The sequence below is a fragment of the Bos grunniens genome, chromosome 3 (assembly GCF_055505025.1).
Source record: "Bos grunniens cultivar Pamir isolate PY7600 chromosome 3, Bosgru_T2T1.0, whole genome shotgun sequence".
NCBI classification, from domain to species: domain Eukaryota; kingdom Metazoa; phylum Chordata; class Mammalia; order Artiodactyla; family Bovidae; genus Bos; species Bos grunniens.
The window spans coordinates 9691885-9718027 of NC_141167.1; the positions used below are offsets into that span (position 1 = coordinate 9691885).

Below are 26143 nucleotides of genomic sequence, written 5' to 3' on the forward strand. Positions count from 1 at the left end.
ATTTTGGGGGGCTCCAAAATGACTACAGATATACTGTAGCCAAGAAATTAAAAGACACTTGCTCCTTGGAAGAAAAGTTATGACCAACCTAGACAGTACATTAAAAAGCAGAGACATTATTTGGCCAACAAAGGTTCGTCTACTCAAGGGTATGGTTTTTCCAGTAGTCATGTATGGAGGTAATAGTTAAGTCTATAAAGAAAGCTAAGAGCCAAGGAATTGATGCTTTTGAACTGTGGTGTTGGAGAAGATTCTTGAGAGTCCCTTGGACTACAAGGAGATCCAAGCAGTCCATCCTAAAAGAAATCATTCCTGAATATTCATTGGAAGGACTGATGTTGAAGCTGAAACTCCAATACTTTGGCCACCTGATGCGAAGAACTGACTCATTTGAAAAGACCCTGATGCTGGGCAAGATTGAAGGCAGGAGAAGAAGGGGACGACAGCAGATGAGCTGGTTGGATGGCATCACCAACTCAATGGACATGAGTTTGAGTAAATTCCGGGAGTTGGTGAAGGACAGGGAAGCCTGGTGTACTGCAGTATATGGGGTTGCAAAGAGTCAGACATGAGTGAGAGACTGAACAGAACTGAACTGATTGCATAGCAGTGAAGACTCTGAGCTCTGAAGTTGATCACCTGGGTCTAAATCCTGGCTCTGCCACTTACAAGCTACATGACCTACTCCACTACTGCTCATTCCAGTCCCCATCCATAATACAGGATAGTAATAATAATTCCCTCCTCGAGGAGCTGTTGAGAGCACCAAATGACATGCTCCATGTCAAGCTTGGAAGAATGCCAGGTACATTATGTCTGTGATATGTGTGTGCAGTTGATACAAAATTATACATATATAATTTTATTGCTATTTTTTATTATCAGAAAGCACTGTCCCAATGCCTGCTTTTGTTTTTTTTTAAATATAAATTTATTTATTTTAATTGGAGGCTAATTACTTTAACATATTTTAGTGGTTTGCCATACATTGACATGAATCTGCTACAGGTGTACATGTGTTCTCCATCTTGAACCCCCCTCCCATCCCATCCCTCTGGGTCATCCCAGTGCACTAGCCCTGAGCACTCTGTATCATGCATCAAACCTGGACTGGAGATTCGTTTCACATATGATAATATACATGTTTCAATGCCATTCTCCCAAATCATCCCTCCCTCACCCTCTCCCACATAGTCCAAAAGACTGTTCTATACATCTGTGTCTCTTTTGCTGTCTCGCATATAGGGTTATCATTACCATCTTTCTAAATTCCATACATATGCATTAATATACTGTATTGGTGCTTTTCTTTCTGACTTACTTTGCTCTGTATAATAGGCTCCAGTTTCATCCACCTCATTAGAACTGATTCAAATGTATTCTTTTTAATGACTGAGTAGTATTCCATTGTGTATATGTACCACATCTTTCCTATCCATTTGTCTAGGTTGATGGACATCTAGGTTGCTTCCATGTCCTGGCTATTATAAACAGTGCTGTAATGAACACTGGAGTACACGTGTCTCTTTCAATTCTGGTTTCCTCGGTGTATATGCCCAGCAGTGGGATTGCTGGGTCATATGGCAGTTCTATTTCCAGTTTTTTAAGGAATCTCCACACTGTTCTCCATAGTGGCTGTACTAGTTTGCATTCCCACCAATGGTGTAAGAGGGTTCCCTTTTCTCCGCACCCTCTCCAGCATTTATTGCTTGTAGACTTTTGGATAGCAGCCATTCTGACTGGCATGAGATGGTACCTCATTGCAGTTTTGATTTGCATTTCTCTGATAATGAGTGATGTTGAGCATCTTTTCATGTGTTTGTTAGCCATCTGTATGTCTTCTTTGGAGAAATGTCTGTTTAGTTCTTTGGCCCATTTTTTGATTGGGTCATTTATTTTTCTGGAATTGAGCTGCAGGAGTTGCTTGTATATTTTTGAGGTTAATTCTTTGTCAGTTGCTTCATTTGCTACTATTTTCTCCCATTCTGAAGGCTGTCTTTTCACCTTGCTTATAGTTTCCTTTGTTGTGCAAAAGCTTTTAATTTTAATTAGGTTCCATTTGTTTATTTTTGCTTTTCTTTCCAATACTCTGGGAGGTGGGTCATAGAGGATCCTGCTGTGATTTATGTCAAAGAGTGTTTTGCCTATGTTTTCCTCTAGGAGTTTTATAGTTTCTGGTCTTACGTTTAGATCTTTAATCCACTTTGAGTTTATTTTTGTGTATGGTGTTAGAAAGTATTCTAGTTTCATTCTTTTACAAGTGGTTGACCAGTTTTCCCAGCACCACTTGTTAAAGAGATTGTCTTTTCTCCATTGTATATTCTTGCCTCCTTTGTCTAAGATAAGGTGTCCATAGGTGTGTGGATTTATCTCTGGGCTTTCTATTTTGTTCCATTGATCTATATTTCTGTCTTTGTGCTAGTACCATATTGTCTTGATGACTGTGGCTTTGTAGTAGAGACTGAAGTCAGGCAGGTTGATTCTTCCAGTTCCATTCTTCTCTCTCAAGATTGCTTTGGCTATTCGAGATTTTTTGTATTTCCATACAAATTGTGAAATTATTTGTTCTAGTTCTGTGAAAAATACTGTTGGTAGCCTGATAGAGATTGTATTGAATCTATAGATGGCTTTGGGTAGTATACTCATTTTCACTATATTGATTCTTCCAATCCATGAACATGGTATATTTCTCCATCTATTTGTGTCCTCTTTGATTTCTTTCATCAGTGTTTTATAGTTTTCTATATATAGGTCTTTTGTTTCTTTAGGTAGATATATTCCTAAGTATTTTATTCTTTTCGTTGCAATGGTGAATGGGCTTGTTTCCTTAATTTCTCTTTCTGTTTTCTCATTGTTAGTGTATAGGAATGCAAAGGATTTCTGTGTGCTAATTTTATATCCTGCAACTTTACTATATTCATTGATTGCCTCTAGTAATTTTCTGGTGGAGTCTTTAGGGTTTTCTATGTAGAGGATCATGTCATCTGCAAACAGTGAGAGTTTTACTTCTTCTTTTCCAATCTGGATTCATTTTATTTTTCTGCTCTGATTGCTGTGGCCAAAACTTTCAAAACTATGTTGAGTAGTAGTGGTGAGATTGGGCACCCTTGTCTTGTTCCTGACTTTAGAGGAAATGCTTTCAATTTTTCACCATTGAGGATAATGTTTGCTGTGGGTTTGTCATGTATAGCTTTTATTATGTTGAGGTATGTTCCTTCTATTCCTGTTTTCTGGAGGGTTTTTATCATAAATGGATGTTGAATTTTGTCAAAGGCCGTCTCTGCATCTATTGAGACAATCATATGGTTTTTATCTTTCAATTTGTTAATGTGGTGTATTACGTTGATTGATTTGTGGATGTTGAAGAATTCTTGCATTCCTGGGATAAAGCCCACTTGGTCATGATGTATGATCTTTTTAATATGTTGTTGGATTCTGTTTGCTAGAATTTTGTTAAGGATTTTTGCATCTATGTTCATCAGTGATATTGGCCTGTAGTTTTCTTTTTTTGTGGCATCTTTGTCTGGTTTTGGTATTAGGGTGATGGTGGCCTCATACAATGAGTTTGGGAGTTTACCTTCCTCTGCAATTTTCTGGAAGAGTTTGAGTAGGATAGGTGTTAGCTCTTATCTAAATTTTTGGTAGAATTCAGCTGTGAAGCCATCTGGTCCTGAGCTTTTGTTTGCTGGAAGATTTCTGATTACAGTTTCAATTTCCTTGCTTGTGATGGGTCTGTTAAGATTTTCTATTTCTTCCTGGTTCAGTTTTGGAAAGTTGTACTTTTCTAAGATTTGTCCATTTCTTCCAAGTTGTCCATTTTATTGGCATATAGTTGCTGAGAGTAGTCTCTTACTATCCTTTGTATTTCCGTGCTGTCTGTTGTGATCTCTCCATTTTCATTTCTAATTTTGTTGGTTTAATTCTTATCCTTTTGTTTCTTGATGAGTCTGGCTAATGGTTTGTCAATTTTATTTATCTTCTCAAAAAACCAGCTTTTGGCTTTGTTGATTTTTGCTATGCCTGCTTTTGATTTCTCAGCCTCTTCCTCACCTGTTTCCTCCTGCATCCCAGTCTCTACCTTGCAATTGCATCTCCCTCTGCATTCCCTGCTTGTTGGCATCAAAAAATACCCCCTAAATTGGCATTGGGAAGGGGCAGAAGATGGAGGTGGGGGGACGGAATCAAAGCTTGAGGTTCAGCAACCAGCCTGGGGGAAGGGGGAGGGAAGGGCGGCTGGTGGCTGGAGGCCTGGGTGCTGGCAGGGCCCTGGGGACCCTGTCCTACATGGAATCAGGAGTCAGGACCAGAGTCCAGCCTCTGGGAGAAGTGGGTTAGCAACTGTCAAGTGGAGTCGAGCTCCTGGCTTATGGAGCCAGGGCTCAGGGCAGACTGAGGCCCAGCAGGTAGGGACCAGCCAGGGGGCTTGAGGCACCACAGCCCAGCAGGTACCAGAGTGTCCAGGATGCTCAGCCTTAAGTCACCCGCCAGGAAGGATGGAGGCCTCTCCACAGTCAGACTGGGCAGGATGGGTTGGGGTGTGGGCACCAGCACTGTCTGCAGCTGAGCAGGCATGAGGACAGCAGATAATGATACTAAATAATCAAATTAGAAACATCACAAATTCCTGGAAACAGAGTGAAACGACTCTGCTCTGAGGGACCAGAGATCGATGCTATTGGCAGGTCCATCGAGCCCGGCTGGATTCATGGGGGAAGCCACACTGACTGTATCTGCCAGCAGCACAGGCACTCTGGATGGCGAGCAGGCTCGCCCCCACGGGGTCCTGGTGGGCAGCCAACGGAGGCTGGCACGAGGGGATGGTCTCCAGAAAGCATCTCGTTCCCTCACACACGATTTCTTTCAATGACTCACAGCCCTGGGTAGCGATTAGAGCAGAAGATATTGAGAAATATATGTTTACTCAAATTCTACACTGGATCAGAATGAAACACACATCATTAGCCATAAAAGCAGGATTAAGACAACAGAGCATTATTTGCAAATGATCAGCAGCCATGGGCACAGACATAAACATGTGCCGAAGATGTAAATCTAAGCAATGAATGCCTAGTTCTATTGCTACTAGAACACATTTCTTATATCCTGCCCAGATTCATTCACGCCTGGGTCTTCATTCTTATTTGGTTCCTCTCCATTTAACAGACTCTATAAAGGATGGACCAAGGACTCGTACATAAGCAACCAACATTCTGCTTTTCTAGGGAGCCACGGCCCCTGGAGTTGCTGGGAAGGGTTCAGAGACCCTCCGGAACAGACCACGAGCCAGCAGCACTGGTTTATCGCCTGGATCCTCACTGGGAGAGGCAGAGTCTTTCCCCGCCCCGCCCCCAGACCGGCAGAATCTGAATTTGCACTTTCCTCAAAAACCCAGATGACTTGCATGCACATTAAAGTTTGTGAAGCACCCATCTACACTACAGTATGTCAATCTTCTGAAACCCTGGGGCCCCTGGTGATCCACATAAAACGATCACTTCCTTTTTCATGTGGTTTAAAATTTCAAAATAAAGTGAATACAAATAAATCAAAGGACTGGTTATTCTAAAGATGCTTTTTAAGTTGCATGTATACCTCCCCTGCGGCTCTTTTCTAGAACATCAGATGCAATAACCACTCCTCACCATCCAAGGGTCAGGGTTGGGGAAGGCACATCGCCACGTGGAGCATCACTGATCTACATGCAGAGCAACAGCCCCCTCAGTTCAGGAGTGGAGGCAACTGTGGCTCTGAGAGGGGCAGTGCTAGAAGTGCCAAATTCTGCATGGATTCTTCCAGAAGCCAGAAGTTCAGTGCCTCTTGGGGCTGGGAGTCCCTTCCATGTCACAACCTGAGTGCCATCATCTAATGTCAGGTTTTGAGTCCTTTCCCCAGGCCTTGACAACTGCCATCATTTCCCCTAAGGGTCTCCTTCCTCCAAGTAAACACCCCCGAGTCCTTCAACGTCCATCCTGTAACATGAACAGGCATGGGGTCGCAAAGAGTCGGACACTACTGAGCGACTGATCTGATCTGATCTGATGGCTGATTCATGTTGAGGTTTGACAGAAAACAGCAAAATTCTGTAAAGCAATTATCCTCCAATAAAAAATAAATTAAAAATAAAAGAAGAAAGGAGGACAGTTTCTCCTGCCGATGATTCCAATGGCAGCCCCAACCTCACGCTTCATACTGTGTCCAATGGGGACCAAGTCCCTTCAAAGTTTCATGAATGGAGCCTCTCTGCTACTCTGTCCCAGTGTCACCTATTTGGCGGGGGGGGGGGGGGGGGGGACCTAAATGCATAGGGTATTCGTTCATTTATTTGTCCACTGAACAAACCCATATACATGCAATGCACCAGGGGCTATTTTGCAGTGGAGAGCAAGATGATTCTGGTCTCCTGAGTTCATGGAGCTTCCGTGGTGGTACCTCAAAGAGGTGACAGAGCACAGGAAGAGAGAGGAACTGACATTTGGTGCAAACCCATTGCAGCCGGGCACTAGATATGCATTCATCGGCTCATCTGTTGTCAACAACTGTCCCGTTTTACAGATGAGGGAAAAAAAGGTGGGGCTTGGCCAAAATCACAGGCTAGATTCAAACCCAGGGACTGTCTGACTTCAAAACTCCTTCTGATATCCCTAAATTCACACTGAGAGGCTGCCGTTCTCTCCTGACCTTCCATGGGTTCCTGCAATCTCCTAAGGCCATTAGAAGCCACTCCCAGTCCTGTGCTTCAGTTATTTCACAAAACGGAATATTGTCTGATCTTGGCGGTGTGATTACATTTTTAGAAAGGAAGGGAAAGGGAACTTTTCTACAGAACCACATCAGCCAGGAGCACAATTTAGACGAAAGTGTAATTTAGGGACCTTATTTTTCAGCCAACCAGCTAGCAAACATTTGTGCAATTTAAACCTTTTCACAATCCACTTTGACAACCAAGTATCCAGGGGTCGACTCAGTCTGCTGCTTATCGCCACCAGACTGAAAATTCTACTTCCCCCTTCATAATTACTCTAGGCAATCAGCACCAACTGATCAATCAAACAAAGAAAATTGCAGGTTTGAAGCTTTAATTAAATCTATCTGGCACTATCTAATTAAAGAAAATCTTTACACTTCTGCATACTCCAAAATAGTAAGAATTCGTTCCTTTGAGGTTCTACAAATAATTCACCATGTCGAGGTCTTCACCTAGTTTATGTTGGAGGAAGACCACAGCAGAGAAAAGACACTCATTCCATCTTCCTGTTCTTTTGGCCCAAGTTCAGGTAAATTCTAATATCAGTGGTGGGGTGGGAGCTATGGGAGAGGAATCAATCACATCTCTGGTCATTTCTCTCTCATCCACTGAAGCCCATGAGGACAGATGACTCTGTGTTCAGGCTGCCTTTCTCCCATCCCCCACTGCACTAGTCACCTAGGCAGCTGAAGGACACTAAAAAAGAACAAGGATAAAAAGCTGGGAACTTGGCTACCTCTTGGGCCACCTCTTGTTAACACAGGACTTATTTGCCATTTGGAACCTCAGCTTTCTCCTCTGTAAAACGGGGCCAAAAAAAGACACTTTGGAAATTGTTGAGAGAAGCAGACTAACACAATGTGTCTGGGAAGCTTAAGCAGCCAGAACTAGGAGGAGCAATACTCGTCACTCAAAGTGGATGATTCCAAACCTTGCCTTAGATTGCAATAACTCCTCTGGCATTTATTCCTCCACCTACCAAGGGCTTTGACAGCCTTCTTGCTTTCTGCAATTATCTGTGGACAGTGATGAATTCTTGTTATGACTGAAATAGAGCTAGACTCCTGGAGCCAGGATCTGTCACCTTTCCCCTTTGCTGGGTAGGGGTTATGTAAGCCTAAGATACACTTATCTGTGATGTGTTGCTGCAGGGCTTTGGAAAAGAGGGAAGTTGAATGTGCCTCTATCAACTGACCAGGGGATCACGAAGCCCCCAGACCACTCATCAAGAGCACTTTGAGACAAAATAATCATATTGGAAAGGTGGAGTCAAAGGTATACACTTCCTTCCTTGATTAGACTGTTTGATAAGATTGCCACTGCCTGTTAAGGGATGAGAGTTGCCATGGTGATAGGGAAGACTAAATCAGGAGGGGACAGGGAAGACCTCCCAAGGTGCAGAGGAGAATGCTGATATAAACTGATGGGCAGGATTTAAGACACTGCCCTGCCAGTCTCCAAGATGCTCAAGGACAACATGAGGGTCTATGACTTCACCAGCCAGAAACAGTCTACACTGACTTCACTGCCTTCATCGTATTATCCTGGGAGCCTGGGTCAGTGCAGCTCTGGGGGACAGGTGCCATAAACATGTGCCTATGTGTCTATCATGTCACTTGAAGCTACCAATGAATATGTTTCCTCTCCCTCGAATTTCCATAATAAAGTCTGCTAGGTCCTGAGAAAGGAAATACATGTTAAGAAACACAGTGTAACAGAACAGGTACCATGGAGCCACCTAACGATAGGTGGAGACACCAAACTCATTTCAGGTTTTCACTAAAAGTCACCTTCTTAGTGCGACACCTTCCTTGGCCACCCTATTAAAATCTCACCACCTGCACTTCACATGCTTTCTCTGATGTGCATTTCCTTCATGTGCTTATCTAAGTAACTTTCCAGATGAGTGGAATCTGTAAGGCTAAAGGCAAAAACAACTGCACATGATTACTGTACTCTAGCTGAAACATTGTTTCCCATGGAATACAAGTTAACAATTCTGATATCACTCTACCTCCTGGAATTGAACAATTCAGTCAATGGATGATGGATGGTGGGAACCAAGTGTCTCACTGTTGGAGTGGACGTTCCAGATAAGCAAAGGGAGGAGGCTAGAATGATCCATGTGGTACTAGAGTTGGAGACTTCAGTATGAACTCTCATTTAGCTGAACACAGATATAGATGATACATATAAAAATATTTATAGATATGTGCATACACATGAGTTAGGCTGCATACACATATTCCCTTGCTCTGTCAGCTGAGAGGGCCTAGAAGCAATGATACCTCAACAGTAATGAGCACATCTAGCACCAGATCTTGGTTTCTAACACCAAGGATGCAAAGCTCATTTCTTCAAAGAGATTCAGTGAAACAATAACAGCAACAACAACATCAACGGCAAAAGCTCTCAATGATGGGGAAATGCCAAAGGAAACAAGAGGCGTCAACTGAAAGAGTCCCCCCATGGCCAAAAACTTTCCAGTTTGAGCAAACAAAATAAATAAACTAGTATTGGATGATAACCCAATGTAAAAAAGTAAATATCCATACATCCATCTGATATAAATAAATTAAGAAGTGTAGGAAAATAGATTTCTCCTGCAGAAGAATTCCAAATAATTTATGCAGCTACTCTGCCCTCAAGATGAAGCTGGCTCTCAACTCTGTCAGCGTGGGTTGCACACAGGGACTTCCTTCCAAAGAGGACAGCACTTCACAGTGGAGAAGACTGACAACCTGAACTCAACCAGGTGGTCAAGGCCAACATCAACATAGGTGAGCCATGTTGACGGTATGTATCCTTGAGATGATGTGAGGAAAAGGGAGCCCTCCTGCCAACAACACATTCCTCCAGTCTGATCATGAGAACATCAGACAAATCCCAACCGAAGGACACTCTACACAGCACCTGACCAGTATTCCTCAAAGCTGTCGATCATCAAAAACAAGGAAAGGGGGCAAAACTGTCATGGCCAAGAAAGCCTAAGGAGACACAAAGACTAAACCTCATGTGGTTTCCTTGGATGCCATCCTCGAACAGAACAAAGATGTTAGGTTAAAAACTAGTAAAGCTAAAGCATTAATCGCTCAGTCGTGTCTGACTCTTTGTGACCCCATCGACTGTAGCACAGCAGGCCTCTCTGTCCATGGGATTCTCCAGGCAAGAATACTGGAGTGGGTTGCCATTCCCTTCTCCTGGCTCTTCCTGACCCAGGGATCAAACCCGAGTCTCTTGCATTGCAGGCAGATTGTTTACCATCTGAGTAACCAGGGAAGTGATCCCTGGGTCGGGAAGATCCCCTGGAGAAGGGAATGACAACCCACTCCAATATTCTTATTGGAGAATCCCATGGACAGAGGAGCCTGGTGGGCTACAGTCCATGGGGTCGTACAGAGTTGGACACGACTGAGTGACTAACACACCCTTCACTCAGATTCCCTTATTATTTAGACAGAGACTCCTGAGAAATCTGTATGCAAGTCAAGAAGCAACAGTTAGAACCAGACATGGAACAACGGACTGGTTCCAAATTGGGAAAGGGGTATGTCAAGGCTGTATACTGCCACCCTACTTATTTAACTTATATACAGAGTACAAAATGTGAAATGCCAGACTGGATGAAGCACAAGCTGGAATCAAGACTGCAGGGAGAAATATCAATAACCTCAGATATGCAGATGACACCACCCTTACGGCAGAAAGCAAAGAGGAACTAAAAAGCATCTTGATGAAAGTGAAAGAGGAGAGTGAAAAAGCTGGCCTAAAACTCAGTATTCAAAAACTAAGATCATGGCATTCGGTCCCATCACTTAATGTCAAATAGATGGGGAAACAATGGAAACAGTGACAGCCTTTACTTTCTTGGGCTCCAAAATCCTTGCAGATGGTGACTGCAGCCATGAAATTAAAAGACACTTGCTCCTTGGAAGAAAAGCTATGACCAACCTAGATAGTATTTTAAAAAGCAGAGACATTACTTTATCAACAAAGGTCCATCTTGTCAAAGCTATGTTTTTTTCCAGCAGTCATGTATGGATGTGAGAGTTGGACCATAAAGAAAGCTGAGCACCTAAGAACTGATGCTTTTGAACTGTGGTGTTGGAGAAGACTCTTGAGAGTCCCTTGGACTGCAAGGAAATCAAACCAGTCAGTCCTAAAGGAAATCAACCCTGAATATTCATTGGAAGGCCTGATGCTGGAGCTGAAACTCCAATTCTTTGGCCACCTGATGCAAAGAACTAACTTGTTGGAAAAGACCCTGATGCTGGGCAAGACTGAAGGCAGGAGAAGCGGATGACAGAAAATGAGATGGTTGGATGGCATCACCAACTCAATGGACGTGAGTTTGAGCAAACTCCAGGAGATGGTGAAGGACAGGGAAGCCTGGCTTGCTGCAGTCCATGGAGTTGTAAAGAGTCAGACATGACTGAGCAACTGAAAGACAACTTCAAAGAGCAGGAAGACTGGGAAGGAGGCTGTTGTGACAATCAATGCAAAAGATAATGGTAGCCTGTATCACTGTGATGGCAGTGGAGGGAGTTGGAAGGGATGGGCTTTGAAGAGGACTAACATTTACCCGATGCTGAATATGTGTCCAGCATCTTCTGCACACTTTATGCCTGTAGGGTAGTTGAATCTTCACAACTTCCCTAAGGGTAGGTACTACTCTAATCCCAACTTTGTTGATATAGAAACTGAGACTCAGAGAGAAGTGTCTCAGCATCTCGCCACCATTAAGAGGCAGAACTGGGACTCGAACCCAGGCAGGCCAGCTTCAAAGCCCCTTTCCTAACCACCACCCTACACATGCATGCTCAACTGGGGCTACAGGCAATAGGAGAGAGAGGACTACAGCCAGAACCACATTTGGTGCCAAGAAGAGTCCACCAAAAGTCAAGAGCACAAACAAAGTTGCTTAAAAAATACTGTATTTTATCAGTCAATGACCTAACTTTTAGGCACAAAGGCCAGGCCACCAGGAGCTTCATTTCCCTGAAAGCAAGTATCAAGTCTGGAAAGCTAATGGACACTGCTATCTAGAATCCTCACCTACCTCTAGGTTCTAACATAAATTCCAAAATGCCAAGACTCAGAATTTGCAATGGCCAAGAAAGCACTGGCTACAATGATAACCCTGGACTCCAAGTGTGTACAAATTTATGTCTCACTTATGTAAAATCCAGTCAATCAGCAGTCAAGGGAGGGGGTGGGTCCTACTTCATAAGACCCACCAGGTATCCAGGCTTCCTACATCTGTTTCCAGGGAAAGAGAGCAGATTACAAGGGAGCTTCTCTGGGCCATGCTGGGGTGGGGGTACCATTACTTCATCCACTTTCTACTGCCACTAAGGTGTACAGCTCCACCTCGATGCAAAGAGGCTGAAAAATACTGACCCAGTCTGGCAGCTGTTTCCCACAGACAGCACTACCCTGTGGAAGAGAAGTAAGAATGATGGCAGACGGTTAGCCTCCTCTGCCACCCTGCTTAACAGGCCACTGGAAAATAAACCCTTATGCCAAAGACAAATGGCGCAACTGTTGAAAAGCCAAGAGCAGTACCTGAATACGGCAGAAATAATCCAAGAAGATCAGGAGTATTTTACAGCCCTTCCACATACATCTCTAGTATCACTCAATCACACAATTTCAGCGCTGGGAGAAGCTTCAGAGTTCTCTTGGACTTGAGTCCTCAATTTATAAGTCAGGAAAATGCAGCTGGTCCTGAGAAGGGATGGGACTTGGCGAAGGTCACAAGCATACCAGTGGCTGTGCTGGGCCAGACCCCATGTCTCCTCGCCCCAATTCTCACTGACAGTGGCTCTCTGCTCACTTAAGAGACTAAGAATTGGTTTTCTTTTATGTTTACTTTACATGCATGAGGAGCTCAGCGCTTCGGAGATGCTTACTTGGGTACCATTTCTGCTGACCAATGGAGTACATGCTAAAATTACCAAACCTTCCTCTCCCTGAGGACATCATCCCCGGGTTACCAGGGAGCCTTGTACCTTGATTTCTGCTGTCCCAAAGGTTCAGGGAATGAGCTGAGGATACAGAAGGGATACACTCCTATCTCAGCAACACCCTGATTGGCCACCACTTGCAAGAGACAGGCAAAGGAGGGTCAAAGGGAAACCGACTCCATTCTGGGTAAACTCACATCTTTGACAACGCCTGGTAACACTGTGGGCAGGACTGATCATGGCGAGGGAGGCAGGCAACACAGCCTTTTGGTCCAAGACTTGAGCTGCATGGGGCCTTACATTCTGGCTGCTATTAAACAGCAGACTTGGCGAATGAACGAGGCAAGGCTTTGCCACAAAAATTCACTTTGACCTTGAACCACAGGGCTCTACTGTGAAGGGAGAGATTGCTCAGGACCCCGACACTGCTGCGCACCTGGCTTTGTATATCTCCCGCTGCCAACCCCTCCCCCACCACGTCTGCCCAAACCCACCCTCTGGCATTAGGTGATGGAGCACACGGCTGCCCACGGGTCACTGCACTTGCAGACCCTGCTCGCTCCTCTCTGCAGCCCCCTTCAGCCTTGGTGTGGTTGTGCAGACCTGTGTGAATATGTGCTTTAAAAAGATTCTTTTTTTAATTGAAGTGTAATTGCTTTACAAGGTTGCGTTAGTTTCTACTATACAGCAAAGTGAATCAGCTATACATATACACAGATCCCCTCTCTTTTGGATACTCTTCCCATCTAGGTCACCACAGAGCACTGAGTCCCCTGAGCTATACTGTAGGTTCTCGTTAGTTATCTATTATATGCATAGTATCTCTATAGATAATATGAGCTTTTGAATACATCTCCCCCAAGGCACATAGCCTCTTTGAGACTCGGCTTACTTAGAATGGAAAAAAAATGGATAAGAAAAAATGGAAAAATGGATAAAAATGGAAGTGATAATTCTTACCTGTGGGAAAATTGTGAAGACTGAATGAGCTGTGGGACTTCAAGCACTTGACACACAACAAGTAAATGTTCCAACCACTCTGATCCTCCTCTGTGTCCATCTAAGTCATCAGAGCTCATCGTCCAGGAGATAGAATGCTTCCCCTAATGTTCTATGGTGTTTCTTGGGCCAGTATTGTTCCCCAGCTGTCTGGGCCCATAAGAGGGGTCAGTGCTATCACTCGGGGCCTTAGCAGGTCCTCCCCAAAGCTGGCCTGGGGAAAGGCATGTGCCAAACTAACTGTGGTGACCCAGAAAGACAGGCGGCTGCCCTCTTCCAGGCAGCCCCGTCCAGTAGCATTCGGAGGCCTTGGCCTCTGCACCCTTCAGCTGACTCCATATTAATCAGAAATAACTTCATCGATTAAATGTGAAGCTCCTACCAACAGGTTTGCCTCTGGATGGCAAATTTACCCGCATTTAGGATAAATCAGACATATTTACTTTTCAGATGTTAGGGGTTTGATAAAATCCATAATGCCTTTGGCCTCAAGCCCTCTTCCTATTAATTATTAAACCCTTGTGTGTTTCGAGGGTAATTGAATCCATGTTTCTAATTAGTTTACACTTAATTCATCAGAACAATTTTTAAGGGGCTGATGGATGTCCCAATAAGCCTCATGGGCAGTTTAATGAATCTTTATTTAAAAAGAAATTGGACACACACCAAACTGCTAACAGCAGTGACCTCAAGGGAGCAGGGCTGGGACAGGGCCTGGGGAAGGAGGCGCTCGTCTGTTTTCATTGTACACTGCTGTGCAGCTTACTTTTTTTTTTCCAAGTACTGAGTTCCTGTTACTTTTACTATTTTAAAGAAACTGCTTAAAAAAGGAAAACAGGATGAATTTTTTAAAGGGAAGCGGAGTGAATGCAAATGAGTTGCAAGCAGTCAGAAGGCTTTTGGACATGGAAAAGGAAGCCTGGCTTCTGGTTCCAGAAGACTTGTGGTCCCTTCCTCCACTAGCCACTCAGTATCTAAGAGACCTTAGCCACATACACTTACTTAACCTCGGCAAAGAGAATGCACACTACTCCTCTCACGGGGGTGTTGTTGGATTATTACATATGATGTGTAATGACTGTTTAGGACCTTTAGGCGTGTCCCCACTTCCATCCCGTGAGCTCCCCAGCATGCACACAGGGCCGCTGGTGATCCGGCCTGGCCACACCCCAACCTCCCACAACACCCCACCCCTAGTGAATTCTCTGCACCTTGCCTTTCTCTTGATTTTGCCTTGACTTGAGCACATATTATTCTCTTGACTTCAAACAGTCTCCCCACTCCTCCTTCGATGCCTTATTAGGGGATCCCTTTCTCCAAAGGCCATTCAGTCATTCACTTCATAAGTATTTGCTGAGTGCCTCCTATGGGTCAGGCCCCGGAGATGCAGGGGAGAATAAGACCAGTCTCTCTAGTCAAGGAGCCTACAATCTTTCGAGGGAAATGAGCAGAAATCTAAGAATCACACAGCATGCACATGTAAAGCCGTGAAGGACAGACACACAGTAATCTGAGGGATATCACAGGAGGGTTGGATCGGATTGAGAAGTAGGGGTGTCACAGAGGATTCGCCAGGTGAGAAAGTGACAAATGAGCTGAGATAGGAAAAATGAGTGAGCGCTAACTCAGCAAAGGGGTAGAAGCAGAGCTTGCATCCCAGGCCCACAGATCAGGACCTGCAAGTATCTCCCCATGACTACGCACACCAGGTTCCCCAGCCATGGCCTCCTGGACTACCTTCGCTGCTTATTTATCTGTTTCCTCGGAGACTGTACGTTGCTTGAAAGCAGAGGCTGCCTTGTTAGCTGCTGTATCTCTGACACCTGGTATTCCTGGTAGGCATGCAATAAATGTTGAAGAAATGACAAGTGAATGCACGTGTCTAGCATGGTTGCTGGCCCACAAGAGGTACGCGGTGTCCTCGCTTCTGCTTTCTCCTTCCCAGCATCCTTCCTCTGCTTTAATCTTAAACAGGAATGCTCCCTCATCCCCATGGGTCCTCCCAGCCACCTCCTGACCACAAGAACACATTCTCAAGGCATTCTGGGGAGAGGATCCTCCAAGGACAGCTGTATTGGTGTGTAGGCACACTGTTTAAGAAATCCAGTAGGCAAGTCCTTTAGGGGGCCTCTGCTGCAATACACAGTCATAAGAAGACAGTAAATCTGGCAAATTTGTGGATTTTTTACAACTTCCAAACAGGTGTCTAATGCCAGTTGAGTGAAATCTGCAACAAGCCCCAGACGACTAAAACTGCATTCCACCTTAGGCGGATGACAGAATGTGTATTGCCAGCAACGGAGGGAACCAGTTGCAGTGTTTCCCATAACCTGAGCCCAAATATCTAAATTAAGGGATGCTTAGCTGTGCTTAACCGGTGCAGTCATCACCAGTGCCCTATAAACCCTCCAATACACAGTGATGTCGTTTATTAGCAGCAGCTCCATAGATTATGTTTGCTCATGTTCCATTAGAAAACTTCATCCCACATTAAAATGCAATGCAATAGGATGTTTGCCAGCACAGAAAGGCCACCTAATTTTGCAAAAGCAGAGATGTGGGCATTGTTTCAGTAATTCATCCAGGCAGGGCTGACACTGCATTGTCTGGGCGGCTCTTGGTTCTTTTCTTGCTAATTTCTAAACTCCTACAGGCTCCTCAGACTTCAGGACCAGTTCCCACTCCCATTTCCCACCCTGCTCCATTATAAGAATCTGATCAGCTTCTATTGTAAATTTAATTTCAAGCAGCCAGACGCTGCCTTCTGGCACCCTGGGATGCTGCTTGTGAATAGCTCTAGATGAAATGTGAGATGCTTTCAAGAAGATGGCTGTGAACTCCTGGTGGAGAAAGGGAGTGGTTGGGAGATGAATGGCATCTGCATATAGAGCAAGCAGTGTGTGGTGTGCCTACTGGCACCTCTTCATTAGCGATGCTAGGTGCAGCCGTCAGTGAATAGCATCACTTTAGAGTTCCCCATTTTGCAGACGAGGAAACTGAGGCCCAGATGGGCTGACTTACTTGCCCAACATCACTGACACAGAAAGAGGATTCGCACCCACATACATCTGATGTTAAAAGTCTTAACTCCTCCTTAAACGCCTACCTTGGGATTTCTCAACCTCAACACCACCGGCCTTTGCGGCTGTCTTGTGTGGTAGCACTTAACAGCATCCCTGGCCTTGACCCACTCGATGGCCCCTCTCCAGCTTGTGACAACCAAAGATGTGTCCAGACATTGCCAAATGTTCCCTGGGGGTCCAAATCACCTTCAGTTGAGAATCACTGTGCTACGTCGCGTCTTATACATTTATTGGGTTTGCGTGTGTGTGTGTGTTTGCTTAGTTGTATTTTCTAATTTTTTTCTACCAACATACAACTATTTCTTTTGTTTACATCTCATCACAATTTAAAGCAGTTTACACACATTATTTAATGAAATCCTTATCAACCAAGCTACAAAGTAGAAAATGATACACTCACTTCGTGGATGAGAATACTGAGGATAAGAGTCAAAGTGACCTGTCTATGCCAAGTAGCTAGCAAGGAGCTGGAATTCACTTCTTGCTTGTGCAAGATGTATATTTTACTGCATGGCTTGGCCACAGCCAAACGTGGTAGGAGGCTTGATTCCCAGCCTCCAAGAACTTGACTCTAACCAGGAAGGAAGTTTGCTGCTCACAATACAACCCATGAGCTAGCAGCTAGAGAAAGACGAGTATAAAGAGGATTCAGAATTGGGGTGGGAAGGTGACTCCAGCCTTTTGCTGGAATGCATCCATAAACAGAGTGAAAAGGATTGAGAGAAAGTAAGGGAAGAAAAGAGAAATGCATTAAAATGCACAAAGGGCAGAATTGGGCTGCAGTCCATGGGATGGCTAAGAGTCAGACATGACTGAGCGACTTCACTTTCACTTTTCACTTTCCTGCATTGGAGAAGGAATGGCAACCCACTCCAGTGTTCTTGCCTGGAGAATCCCAGGGACGAGGGAGCCTGGTGGGCTGCCATCTATGGGGTCGCACAGAGTCGGACACGACTGAAGCAACTTAGCAGCAGCAGCAGCAGCAGCAGCATGCCTGTCAAATCTGAGACAGAAAACCCCAAGCAGTGCAGAGAGAACCATGCTGTAGGCTTCTTGCCAGTCCCCCAGGCCCACTGCCGGGCCACGGTGGGATCAGCAATGCCGTCCGCAACAAGTGACTTCCCTTGAGCCCAGTCTCTCCTTCAGTGTTCGTCCTCCACATCTGCAGCCCCCCAGTGTAAACAGTCTAATGGGTGGGCCACAGAGGAACTGTCAGGACAGGCACCGAAATGCTCTAGTGCAGTCTGAGTTCCTAAGAGAAGGATGCGAATAATGTGTGTGGGCACTAAGAGGTCTACAGCAGGTGACTCTCACACAACGCCCCTGTGAGGTGGGTCAGTGTCACCACTGTTTTGTAGGTGAGGCTCAGAGAAGCCAACCTGGCACAAGTCATGGCACAAATAAATGTAGAGGCCAGCTGGGTGTAAATCTGGGCCTGTCACCACTGTACCCTCTGTCTCCCAGGAAAATGCAGTGAGAGAGGTGACCTAACTGCTCTGCTAGATGAATGAAGACAGACAGTGCATAGAATATCCTCACATCTCCCAGGATGCCACGAGAACACATTTTCATGGAGCCTGGATTTCACATTAGGCTGATCTGGCTTGCTTTCTGCGTCCGAGCCAAACACTGCAGAGACATCCTCTACCCCTTCCTTTTTCATACTCCCACCATACAATCCCTACAAACCCACCCTTAACTCCGAGGACCACGCTTTTCTGTAGCATCATACAAACCCGTGCCTTCTTTTCTATTCATTATTCTAGCTCAGGTTACCATCGTCTCTTGCCCGACCTGGATGTCACCAGTCTGGCCCCCAAACCAATGCATTTTCCGTACTGAAGCCAGACCATGCCAAAATCCTCCATTAAAGACCTTCATTTGAAGGGCATCTACCAAATACCTACAGCCAATATCACACTTAAAAGGTGAATGGTAGACTATTTTAAGATGAAGAACAAGGTAGGGATGTCCACCCTCACCACTTCTATGCAATATTGTATTGAATACTGGATGTGTTCAACATTCTATCCAATGCAATTAAGCATAAATAAATAAATAGCATCCAGATTGAAAAGGAAGAACTAAAACTGTTTTTATCCACAATTATTAAAAAAAAAAACTATCAGCAAGTTCACAGGATATAAGATCAATATACAAACATCAATTGTATTTCTAAACAATGAATCATCCAAAAAGAAAATAATTCTATTCACAACAGCAAATCAAAAAGAATAAAAATCTTAGAGATTTCCAGTTCAAGATGGAGAGCCAAGACAATATGTTAAACTCTTCTTCAGTCTGACCTCCTAAATTGTCAAGAAAATAGTCCAAGGTATATGAAAAGAAAGACTATATACATCCACGTGGAAACGAGGAAAAAGAGACAGACACCTACGTGCTACAAACTCTAAGGAATTTCTACAAGATGTAGTGCCGGTAAGACCTGACTAAGAAAAAGGCTCTCTAGCTCACTAGACAAGATGGTGACAGAGAAATACAGCTTAAAATGTGTTCTCAAGAAGTTCCTTTAACCATCAGTGGAATAAAAATCAGAGACGAGGCAAAGAAAACTTGTGCTTAAAGATGGAGAAATGGAAAAAATAGTAAGGAAGCTTAAAAACAGAAAATATTAGATATTATACAAGAACAAATAAAACAGTTATCATCAAAAAGTGTGAGTGGATTAAACCTTTCTGTTACAGAATAAAAATTCTTATGAAAGATTTTTAAAAACAAAAATCTAGATGATACATGAAACAATGATATAGAAATATTAAAATAGAGGAATTGGCAGATGGTTGATAAATGCAAACCCAAAATAAAACAAAAGTGACGATACTTGTATCACAGTAGAATTTAAGGCAAAAAGGAGGGGATAAATATAACTTTTATATTGGGAAAATTATAATTGACTGAATATCTGCTACTTAAAAATACTGACATGCTAAAGAGTATACATCAAAATATATAAAATAAAAACTTAGAAATTAAAGGGAGAAATTGATTTAAAAAATAGTGAAAATGTGAAGACAATCACTTGCACTTAGGCAACAAATAAGAAATCAGGAAAATTAAGCAATATTAACATGAATTTCTTCAGCCTTCCACCATAGAATATATGTTTCTTTCAAATACTCAGAATGTTTACCAAAATGATCTTATACTGAGAGAAAAAAAAGTCAAAAAATTCTCTAAAATAGAAATCATAATCTGAACATAAAGCAGTACAATTTGATAATAACTTAAGTATAAAAATATTACTTGGCAATTTTGATGGGAAAAAAAAAACCCTGAGAGTCAAGGAAGAAACAATACTGCAATTAGAGGCTATTTCTGAAATAACAACTATCCATCAAAATTTATGGGATACGGTCAAAGTTGTGCTTAGGGAAAAGTGTCTCCTAATGTTCTGAATATCAGACAAGAAGTAATGGAACTAATTCAGTGCATGAAAACAGCAAACGAGCAGCAGCAGCCTAAGGTAAGTGGGAGAGAGAGACAAAGGAAGGAAGAAGCAGAACTCAGGAAGCTAGGCAACAGGAAAGGAATAACATTGATAGCTCTGGAGTTGGAACTTTAAAAAGACCAGTAAAATAGGCAAAGTTCTGGCAAGACTGATTGAGTAAAAAGAGAAGAAAATGCAAATGCACAAACCAGATGCAAGAAAGGGGGTGTGATCCCATAGAGTGTGGAGGTAGAAAAGTTGTCTAGGAAAACTATATGCAGCGAAAATGAACCAAAGCAAGCACACGAAGATGACCACAGGGATGAGGGGCCAGGGCAGGGATGACCTCATGAAGGTACCAACCCCAGCAGCCTCCTCCTCAACCACGCTGGTTGGTCAGAATCCAGGGTGCCCCCCTTGCCAGGACCGCCTCCCTAGCTCCTGGAAACCCCCACCCTTCCCTGCCAGAGTCATCCCCACCTCTGGGGGTCTTCTACACTTCACTCGCAGAGCCAGAGAACCCAAATGTCAGCAAAGAGAGCTTCGATCACCCGTGTGTGCACCCTGCTTTAAGAGTAAAGAAAGCTGGAAGAATTTCAGGAGGCAGATCTGCCTCCAGCGCACCCCAACCAGCCACCCCACTGGCCTGACCTGATTTTCTTTTCTTTAAATATTTGTTTTCATTTATTTGTTTGGCTGCACTGGGTCTTAGTTGCAGCAGGCAGGATCTCCAGTTGTGGCACGTGGGATCTTGGTCCCCGACCAGGGATCAAACCCAGATCTCCTGCGTTGGGAGTGCAGAGTCTTAGCCACTGAACTGCCAGGGGAGTTCCCGATCTGACCATCTTTCAAACCTTCCCCAAGAGGCTATGTGTGTGCCCCACCGATGGGATCACCTGAACTCAATACCCGATAGTCCAGGCTCCTGGTTTTCAGCTCCGGCCAGTCCCAGTCTCCTAATTCTATATCTCTAGCCCCACCCGATGTCCTTGAACTCTACACTCACATATTCAAGTCCAGGCCTACCTACCCTTTGCCCCCCACCCCTGTGATCAGCATGTAACCTCCACAAAAACAGTGGCTTTGTTTTGCCCACAGCTGTGTCCCCAGCACTCGGACCAGTGTCTGGAACGTAGTAGATGCTCATGAAATACCTGTGGAATAAATGAGTGGAGAGGACTCCAGTCTCTTCACCCAAGTTCAGTGAAAACCTACTGTGTGCTAATCCCTGTGGAATGTCAAGAGCGGATGGACAAGCCTGGTCTTGTCAGGAAGGACACTGAGTCAGGGGAGCCCCAGAGGCCCACCCCTGTGGCAGGCGTGGTGGCCTCACCTCTGCACTGCCCTGAGAGGGCTGGGAGTGAGCAAGAGGGCTGGCACTGTCCTGGGGGTGCTGTCTGTGACTCCTCTCCAAGAGCATCTTAAACAAAACCTTGAGGTTAAGGACTTGGAGGGAACCTCTCATCCATGCACTTCCAATTAGCATCCTGACCTCCCCACGGCTTGGCTGGCATGCCATTGATTCTCTTTCTCCCTGGGAGCCCAAAGTCCTTTGGGCAGAACCAGGAGGAGTCTTGCAAGGGAGCACAGCAGGCCAACACGTCAACAAAACCTGGAAAGCTATGACTCTGGGGCCTTGACCTTTGTCCCACTAAAGTCTGCTCTTTCTGCAGAGGTGGTACCCTCCCTCCCTGTCTTCCTCCTTGATGTGAACTCTCCCCTCGGGAACCAGTTCAGGAGTACCAGAAAGCAGTCTCGTCCTCTCCAAGGTTTTCTCTTCCATCACCTGTGCTGGGGTCTAAAAAACTGGGGACTTCTTAACTTTTCAATTCTACACACAGAGCCAAAGCCACGCAAAGGCAAGGCCATTTGCAACAAAGTATTGATGGTTTTCAAACACAGGATGCAAGACACAGTCGCTACTAGCCTTCAACTCATATCTGCTGCGTGCAAGGGATGTATGTCTTGCATATGCATGCAAAATCAGTTTCAACAGAAAGACTTGAATTGCTCTGTACGTTTTCTATCTAGTCTTCCCAAATGCCCTACTCATCCATCCTGCCTACTGGGAACCTCTAAGTGGGAGAAAGAGCTTTATAAAAAGAGCTTTATAAAGAAAGAGCAATTGAGGGCAGGCCTCATAAAGACAGAGGTCTTTGTTGACTATTGTTCACCCTGCCTGGTTCTTCCTCCCAGTCAGCTTGGCTCAGGCCCAGCTGTTGGCCACGGGCAGGAGGGGGTGGTACCTGGTTCGCAGGTTCTCTGGCTGGGGTGGCCCATCAAACACCGACAGGACGTCAAAGTCCTCCTCCAGGGCAAAGGACTGGAACACGAGCTGGATCCGGTGCTGGTCCTCTGCGGTGATGGTCCACGTGCAGTTGGCGTAATTGGGGTAGCCATACGGGAACCCTGGGCTCTCAACGGTGCCATTGGGACCCTGCAGTTGGAAGGTGCAGTTCTGGCCTGGGAGAGAGAAAGGGAGCCGTTCATTATGGCCAGAAGGACTCTGAGACTCTGCCAGAGGGATGGGCGCGACGTGTTAGATGATCGTGAAGCCCCTTTTCCAGGTGCCCCCTCTCGCCACAGAGGGAGGGGAGCGCGGTGACTGAGCCCAAGTGCAAGCTAGCTTGTGCTGTGCCCTGTCCAGCTGATAAAATGAGCATGGCTGGACTCAAGCCCCAGGACGATTCTGTGAGGTAGGAAACAAGGCGCAGAGAGTCTGAACCAAAAGCCAGCAGACCGGGCAGAACTTCCTCTTTACAACACTAGATGCCAGAATGCTGTTTGCAATTGTTCTCCATTTTCCATGGCCCCTTGACCCTCCAGTCCCTCCGCTCAGCTCCCACCCTCTCTTCCCATCTCCACAGAAAATAAAAGCCATCAATGGGGACCCCGTTGTCTTCCCAATTCCACCCCACCCGTCCAGCCCACCCCACTTGGTCTTCCTGCCTCCTACAGATGAACCCACCCTCCTTCCATCTAAAGACATTTCTCCCACATGCCCGTTGCATCCTATTCCTCCCTAATCTTCATGAATCTTATGCATGTTTCTCTCTCAAGTATATTACATGTTGTCTCCTCTCCACTGAACTTCCCTGTTTTAAATGTGCTCAAGAATCTACGGCTAAGAAAGCAACGCCACATTCCACTCCTCTTCTCCCTCCAGCCTTGTCTCTCTCTTCTCCTTCACAGCCTAATTTTCAGAAAACACAATCTGTCTGTTCTTTCTGTCTCCATTTGCTTCCCATCTTCTGATCCTATTGATCTACCCGAACAGATCCACTAAGGTCACCGATGGGTCCAGCGGATACTGTTTAGTCCTCATTTCAACAGACCTCTCTCTCAGCGGCCTCTAGCACTGCTGCTCACCCCTCCCATCTGGAAATGCCCCTCTCACACCAAAGCATCTCAGACTACACTGAGCACGAGCACCGCGTGGGGGCCTGGCTCACGTAGATTTGGATGAACAGCACCTGGGTGGGGAACTCATCTACCTGTAGCCCTGGAGATGCAACGACGCTTTGAACAGCGTGGTCTCCAGCTTCTGCCCACATCACTCACTTTCCATCTTTCCCCCCACTGAGCTTTCTCCAGCTCCTTTCCAGGGTCCGTGTTGGGGTCTCTCCTCCTTTCTGTCTATTCTAGAGAATTTTCCCACTTGTGCACTGATGACTCACAACTTCACACTCCATGTCAGACCTCCCTCTGAGCTCCAGACCTGACATCTCCTTTGTGAGACGCAGGCTTGGAATGTTCTCCACCCACCCTTCCTGACGCTTTCCTCTTCTTCACAGCCCCATGGACAACCTATCACCCTGTCTCTATCTCCACTTCCCTTGACCCCACAGCATCTCTCCCCTAAACCACCATAATAACCACCTCCTAACTGGTCAACCACATGTACCCTGGTCCAACCACATTTACACTACAGCTGGGGATGTCTTTTCAAAAGAGAAATCAAATCAGGTCACCTCCCCTTCCCCTCACCAACATCAAACCTCCCATAGCTCATCACTGCTCTTCAGCAAGGAAAAATTACTTGTAGACTTATGAGGGTCTCTGCACGGTTTGACTCTTAATGACCTCTTAGCCTTGTGTCCAGTAGCTTTCCAGCCAAACCCCACCCCTTTAACAAACTTGAATAGATATTTCTCCAAAGAAGATATGCATACAGAAGGCCAACAGGTACTTGAAAAGATGCTCAACATCACCAGTCATTAAGGAAATGCAAATTGAAACCACAATGAGGTATCACTTCGTACCTGTTAGAATGACCATCCTCAAAAAGATAAGAGATGACAGATACTGGCAGGGACACAGAGAAAAGAAAATCTGTGTGCACTGTTGGTGGGAATGTAAACTGGTACAGCCACTACAGAAAGCAGTACGAAGGATCCTCAAAAAATTAAGATTAGAACTACCAGATAATGCAGCAATCCCACTTCTGGGAATACATCCAAATGTAACAAACACACTAACTCAAGAAGATATCTGCACCTCCATGTTCATAGAAGCATTATTTACAATAAACAAGACATGGAAACAATCTAAGTGTCCATCGATGGGTGAATGGATAAATTACTTGCAAGATATATGCAGAAGAATATTCAGTTCAGTTCAGTCACTCAGTCATGTCCGACTCTTTGCAACCCCGTGAACCACAGTACGCCAGGCCTCCCTGTCCATCACCAACTCCCAGAGTCTACCCAAACTCATATCCATTGCGTTGGTGATGCCATCCAACCATCTCATCCTCTATAGAGGAATATTACTCAGCCATTAAAATAAGGAAATGCTAACATCTTCAACAACATGAATGGACCTTGAAGGCATTATGCTAAATGAAATAAGTCAGAGAGAAAAAGATAAATACTGTATGCTATTACTAATATGTGAAATCTAAACAAACAAACAAACAAACCCCCCAAAAAACAAATTCATAGAAAAACAGATTAGACTTGTGGTTATCAGAGGCGGGGGGTGGGGAAGGGGAATTGTAGGAAGGTGGTCAAAAGGTATAAACTTCTGCTTATAAAATAAATAACTACAAGGGAACTAATGTACAACAGGAAGACTATTGCTGACACTGCTGTATGATACACAGGTAAGTTGTTAAGAGAGTAGATCCTAAGGGTTCTCAGTACAAAGAGAACAGCTTTTTGTTTTCCCTTTCTTCTTTTCTTCTTATTGTTTCTGTATGAGAAAATGGACATTAGCTGAACTTACGTGGTAATCATTTCACAACATACATCAATCAAATCATCATGCTATATGCCTTACATTTGCTTGGAGGTATGTGTCAATTATATTCTCAATACATCTGGCAGAAAACAAACACCCCACCCTTCTCAGTCCTCTGTACTGACCACACTCTCACTCCTCAGCCACAGGAGCTTTGCATATGCTGTTCTCTCTTCCTAGAATACTCTTCCCCTCCTTCCTGGCACATTTTCTTTCAGCTCCCAGTCAAGGGTCTTTCCTTGACTAGTTCAAACCCTTTGTTATATGCTTTCCTGAAACCATCACTTCTCCCGGGCAGTGCTTATCACAGAAGCATATGTCCATGCTTCCAGATGACACATCCATAAGTATCTGTCTTCTTGCCAGGCTGTAAGCTTCATAAGACAGACCATACTTGAGTTTTCCCATATTTGAATCCATACCCCAAGCTCAGTACCAGACACACGGTAGGTTCTCAATAGTCTAATATGATGCTGTATTTAGTGAGTGCTTGGTTAGACACTCCTCTAAGAACTTTACATATATTAACTTGTTTAATCCTCACAACAGCCCTAGAAGGCAGATTCTGTACATATCATCTCCATTTTACAGATGAAGAACTAAAGCAAAGAGAAATGAAGGAAGGGAGCCCGAGTCTCTCCATTACTCAGAGATGGGATTT

The 26143-nt window shown here is 44.7% G+C and overlaps 1 protein-coding gene across 2 annotated transcripts in view; it reads right to left on the reverse strand.

Moving 5' to 3' along the window:
• Positions 1-26143, reverse strand: part of CSMD2 (CUB and Sushi multiple domains 2) — a 693739-nt gene that overhangs the window by 604333 nt on the left and 63263 nt on the right. For both annotated transcript variants that reach the window (XM_086378081.1, XM_086378078.1), the window contains exon 2: positions 22488-22704. In XM_086378081.1, the coding sequence (XP_086234207.1) occupies positions 22488-22704 (217 nt within the window). The remainder of the gene's footprint in view (positions 1-22487; positions 22705-26143) is intronic.